Consider the following 5816-nt stretch of genomic DNA (forward strand, 5'->3'; position numbering starts at 1 on the left):
TCATTAGTACCCTCATTTAGCAAATCTCCAACTTATTAGTACCCTTGATCAGCAGATCCCCTGCTCAGTAGCACCCCCAGCTCTGCTGGTCCCTTACTCAGTAGTAACCCCCAGCTCTGTAGTCCCCCCCACTCAGTAGTAACCCCCAACTCTGCTGATTCTCTGGTTTGCTGAGCCTCCTCTCTTGCCAGTCCCCGCTTACTTCCCACTTTATTGATCCCACGCTGCACACCACGTGTGACATCAGCTAATGTCTTCTGCTCCGGTCCTCCATCTCTGCTGACCCTCTGCAGCTCAGTCCCCTCTCTCCAGTCCCCACTCACCTTCTGCTATAGTGTTCCCACATTGCTCACTACGTGTGCTGTCTGCTAGTTGCTCCATTCTGGTCCAGACCCCGCTCAACCTTCCTGCTTTCCTGCCAGATGTGACGTCTGCACCAGACACTTCCAGATCATGAACTGGAAGTGATCGCTGATGACGTCTTTCTGGTTCACTTGTTGGTTTCCCAGTGCATCCTGGGATATCTCATACGTGCAATACCTCCAAAGCAAAGCAAAGTTAACGCTGAGTAAAAGCCTCTCAAAAGCTGTAGGTCCTGTAAAGGGACCGTTGTCGTAGACTTCTATGGAGGCTTTGGAAATGCTTTGAAACACCAATAAAGCAACACGAAGTATAATTTTTTAAGCAAAGCAAACACAGCGTGTGAACAGAACTGTAAGATAACTATTTTATTTAGTGACAGGAGCTTTGATTGGCATTCATAGCGCTTTAAAAAAGGGTGCCACATTTTGAAGCAAGAGTAAACGAGCCCTTAGGCCGCTTACACACAGGCGGACTATCCGTCCAACTAAGTCCGTCAGACAATCCGACAGACAGTCCGTCCTACTTTTGAATGAACGGACTTGACCACACACGACGAACAGACAGTCCGCTGAAAACTTGCGTGATGACTTGTACGGCACGTACGACGGGACTAGAAATACGACGTCCAATACACTGCAATGCAACCTTCGGCGTGTAAATCCTTTCTGAGCATGCGCCATACTTAGTCCGTCCAACTAGCCTACACACGAGCGGACTGTCCGCTGAAACCAAGTTTGGACGGACAATATTACGGAAATTCCGAAAGACTTAGTCCGCCAGACTGTCCGCTGAAAAAGTCTGCTGAAGCCCACACACGAGCGGATTGTCTGCTGAAACACGTTTCAGCGGACCAAGTCCGTCAGACAGTCCGCCCGTGTGTACGCGGCCTTACTAAAATCAACCTTCACGACCGAAGATTATCACCACGATTGGAATCATCTCCATGACTTCTTAGCCTGCACTGTATATGAATGTCAAAGTTTATGCTCCTAATAATTTTATTACAATTTACAATATTAACAAAGTCTAATTTTATTTTTTTACCTTCTATTTCCCTTTCAAAGGACAAAAGACATCTTCCAAAATTGTCTCAACTGTTGATATTTGGGGTGTCTGCCTCACTCTGCATCTTCCCGAAGTTTCTCCCATGTGATGATGACAATAATGCCCAAGTTGTGAGATGTAGTGGACGTTCCCTCAAGAATGTGCCTCACATCGAATCAGACTCAGTCACTGAAATCGACCTGTCAGTCAATAACCTGAGACATCTGACCAACAGAACTTTTGCCGGAGTGGCAAATCTGAAAAAGCTTAATATTAGTAACAACTGCCTGCCAACAAACCTGAGACTAGAGGAAGAGCAGTGCAGGCTGACCATTGAACCTGAAGCATTAGAGCATCTGAAGAAGCTAGAAGATCTGGACTTGAGTGGAAACAGTCTGACCACGGTCCCTCGGTTCCCTAAAAACATGAAATACTTGAATCTAAGTCTAAACAACATTTATACACTGTCTGGGGGAGATTTTTTTGGATTAACCAAACTGATCTCTTTAAACATTGGATGGAACTGTTATGAACAGAACATGTGTGCCAGTGAATTTAATATTTCAGAACGTGCTCTCAGAGATATCACCTCCCTGGAAATATTGGTGCTGTCCTTGAACAACATAAGTTCCTTCCCCAGGAACCTTCCTTCATCTCTCACAGAATTATATCTAGCAGAAAATAAGATCTGGAAGATTGACAAAGAGGACCTGTGCCACCTCACCAAGCTCCGGAAACTGGACGTTCAGTGGAATTGCCAGAGGTGTGACCATGCCGCCGAGGCTTGCTTTCCCTGCCAAAACAACAGTGCCTTGCAGCTCGGGCCTGGAGCTTTTGACTGCCTCACCAACCTCTCCGACCTCAACCTCCGAGGAAACTCACTTCCCACCGTGAACAGTTCTCTGTTTGACAATTTGAGCTGCTTGACCCATTTGGATTTATCTGATAACTTGCTAGATCTAGAAAAGGAGGTGTTTTTTTCAAAGTTACCAAAATTGCAAACCTTGGACTTAGGCTTCAACGGTAAACTAAATGAAACGCGCGATTTATTATTTATAAACCCCAGTGTTGCTTCCATGAAGTCTCTAAAGAACATCTCCCTGGATGGGTACTTCTTCAAAACTCTAGATTTTAACAGCACTCAATCTCTGCTCAAACTGCCCAACCTGGAAGTAATTACCCTCAGAACAAATTTTATCCTACAGGCAAACCTAAGCATGCTTTTTCTAAACAAGAACATTCGCAGAGTTGATTTGGGGGGAAATCTTATCTCTTTCCAACCAACCTGCGAAAAAAGAATTCATGGATTCTCAGTTTCCTCTTTCAGTCGACATAAGGATAACATTCCTGGCTCGGTGGAGTTTCAACATGACACAAAAATACAATATAAAAATACTGAGAATGAAAGCCGAATCTGCTGGCAATATAACCGGTCAATTGACTTATCGTTTAATAATCTGATGGCTCTCCACTCAGATAACTTTGTGGGAATGGAGGACGTCGAATGCCTGAACATTAGCTACAACTACATCAACCAACGTCTGGATGGTAATCAGTTTGGGCATCTGAAGTCACTGCGCCATTTGGATATCTCATACAACAGATTTGATTTGTACTTTTACTTGGCTTTTAGTGAACTGACGAACCTCAGGATATTAAACCTGGCTAATAATGAGTATCAGTTCATGATGCTAAAAGGTGTGAACCACAATCTCAGTTTCCTTGAGAATCTCACCAATCTGATTGAACTGAACCTGAACAACAACATGATTGGCTACCGTATAACGGAAGAACTTAAGAACCCCTCACTGGAGAGACTTTTTTTCAGGAATAACGAGTTGATGTATTTGTGGAACTATGGTAAACGTACATGCGTTACTCTGTTTACTAATATTACCAATCTGAAGTTACTGGACATCAGCTACAATAAGTTAGTGGCCATCCCAGTTCAAGTTTTGGAATATTTTCCAGGGTCACTTGAGACTCTCATAATTTCTCACAATAATGTGCAATTATTTCACTGGGAGAAGATCACCCATCTAGCCAATCTTACCCACCTGGATCTCAGTTATAACTCCCTGAAATCCCATTACATCAAGGCCACCATGTACAGCAAGCTCACCCACTTAAACTTGCACTCAAACAAAATTACCTCTGTAAGCAAAGAATTTTTTGATTTACATCCGGAGCTCCAGTTCCTTTTCTTAGGTAAAAACCAGATTCAAACCATAGATGTGAACAGTTTCCCGAAGGATCGCCTCCAGAGTTTGAAATACATGGATGTGCGGAAAAATCCTTTTGACTGTACATGTCTCACCAGTTCGTTCATCCATTTCCTGATGGAGACAAATGTCATAATTCCCAGCCTTTCAACTAATATAAAATGTGATTCACCGGACAGCATGAGAGGTAAGCTGCTACATTCTATGAACCCGCAGTCCTGTCAAGACTTGTATGGTGAAACACTCTTTTTATATTCAACTTTTCTAGTGATTTCCTGGTTGGTGGTTACCCTAACCTTGAAGCTTTTTTCATGGGACCTGTGGTACCTGAGTCAGGTGCTTTTAGCATCCATCGGAAGTTATTCAAAGCTACCAGGGCAGTCAACTGAGGAGTATGATGCCTTCATAGTGTTTAATACAAAGGATGATGCCATAACTGACTGGGTCTACCACGAGCTTATGGTGCAGTTGGAGGGTCACGAAATGGAGAGGTTTAACTTATGCCTGGAAGACAGAGATTGGCTAGCTGGAAAATCGAGCATCGAGAACTTATATGATGCCATATATAAAAGCAAGAGAACGATCTTCATTCTTGATTGTGAAGAATTTAGTACTGGTGTCCTCTGTCATGCCTTCTTAATGTCCCATCAAAGACTACTAGATGAGCAGAAGGATGTGGTGGTTCTGGTGATTCTTGATCACAGAATGAAAATGTCTCCTTACTTACTGACTAGGAAAAGGATTTGTCCAACGACATTCTTGGTCTGGCCAAGGAACCCCAAAGCACGTGGTTACTTCTGGCACCGCCTTCGAGTCCTCCTAAGACTAGACAGTCAGCATTCCTACGACCTCCGCCTTCAAACACAATTAGCCCAGTAGGGCTTATCTCCAGCTTTGTCTAAGCAACTCTCCAAATAAAATATGTGTTATGTGAACCGTTGTGAGTTTAAAATTTTTATTTCAAGAGGCATATTGTATCAGTTTTAGTGCATTAGTGGCTCTGGACAACATCTCCATTTTCAACAAAGGTGAAACATGGTGTAGTAGTATCAGTTCAATTGAGGAACGTTGAGTGTTTCAGAAGCATGGAGTTCTGACTCTCAACTGAGATGAAGTGTGCATGGATTTAAAGATTGAGCAGAAAGTGAGCAAAGCATTACATATTGAGGGGCTCAGCAATTCAACAATACTTTGCAAAAAACTATTTTGGCAACTCTCTTCCCTGATAATAGAAGCTGTTATTTAGCACAAATGGCATCAGTATGGATTTTAAAATAATCCTGGCTAGAGGCCCTGGAGGTAGCACTACTCTCTAATTCCAGAACCCCTTAAAGCAGTGAAGAAAGACCACTTAAAGCGGGATTCCACTCTTTTTTTATTTTTTTCTTACCTGTCTCACTGGTGGGCGAGTGCTACCTTCGATTGGCATCCACGTCCGGCGTTTATTTGACCCCCGGCGCGATGAATCTTTTCCTCAGGATGACTTATAAAAACCTGCTCTGGCGTTTTCCATTTTAACTGTGGGCGTCTGAAGCCCACAGGCATTTACTTCCTGGTATATGATGACGTCTGGCTCCCAGCATGCTCCGCTCCATCTTGCACATGCTCAGTGAGAGCAGTGACAAGGAAAGAAAAACTTTCATTGTCCCCCATGGATTCTTGGGAAATTTCCCAGGGACCATTGCGAGGACGATAGCCACGCCTACTCCCACAGGAGGACAACCCGGAAGTCAGCTGAAACATCAGAAATAAAAGGTAAGTAAATAATATTTTTTTTTTTCAGGGTTCGTTTAGGTAAGTATGCTATCTGTTGATTTTAATAACATGAACTTTCATTTTTAGGTACCAAACCACTTTAATATTCTGTGTGTTGGTAGGGTGCTGATTCCCAGATTCATGATCAACAACTAGTCTGTATATTCAGCATTAATGTCCCATCAAAGACTACTGGATGAGAAGGATGTGGTGGTTCTGGTGATTCTCAATCACAGGATAAGAATGTCTCGTTACTTACTGACTAGGAAAAGGATTTGTCCAACAACATTCTTGGTCTGGCCAAGGAACCCCAAAGCACGCGGCTACTTCTGGCACCGCCTTCGAGTCCTCCTGAGACTACGACCTCCACCTTCAAACACAATTAGCCCAGTAGGGCTTATTTCCAGCTTTGTCTAAGCAACTCCCCAAGTA

At 43.4% G+C, this 5816-nt stretch overlaps 1 protein-coding gene across 1 annotated transcript; it reads left to right on the top strand.

The window, feature by feature from the left end:
• Nucleotides 1-474: 474 nt before the first annotated feature.
• LOC143927113 (toll-like receptor 7) lies at nucleotides 475-4527 on the top strand. The gene is made up of 2 exons (XM_077451068.1): nucleotides 475-588; nucleotides 1428-4527. The coding sequence occupies exons 1-2, from the start codon at nucleotides 475-477 to the stop codon at nucleotides 4506-4508; spliced, it is 3195 nt and encodes a 1064-aa protein (XP_077307194.1). The 3' UTR covers nucleotides 4509-4527.
• Nucleotides 4528-5816: the final 1289 nt, after the last annotated feature.

The sequence above is a fragment of the Lithobates pipiens genome, unplaced genomic scaffold, assembly GCF_037356315.1.
Source record: "Lithobates pipiens isolate NorthernLeopardFrog02 unplaced genomic scaffold, aLitPip1_a1.2 Scaffold_23, whole genome shotgun sequence".
NCBI lineage: Eukaryota > Metazoa > Chordata > Amphibia > Anura > Ranidae > Lithobates > Lithobates pipiens.

Bases quoted from the DNA above. Each gene is read 5' to 3' on its own strand.
- LOC143927113 (XM_077451068.1), top strand. From the start codon at position 475: ATGACGTCTTTCTGGTTCACTTGTTGGTTTCCCAGTGCATCCTGGGAT. The intron at 589-1,427 runs GTAGGTCCTGTA...TCCCTTTCAAAG, and splicing joins GTAAAAGCCTCTCAAAAGCT to GACAAAAGACATCTTCCAAA.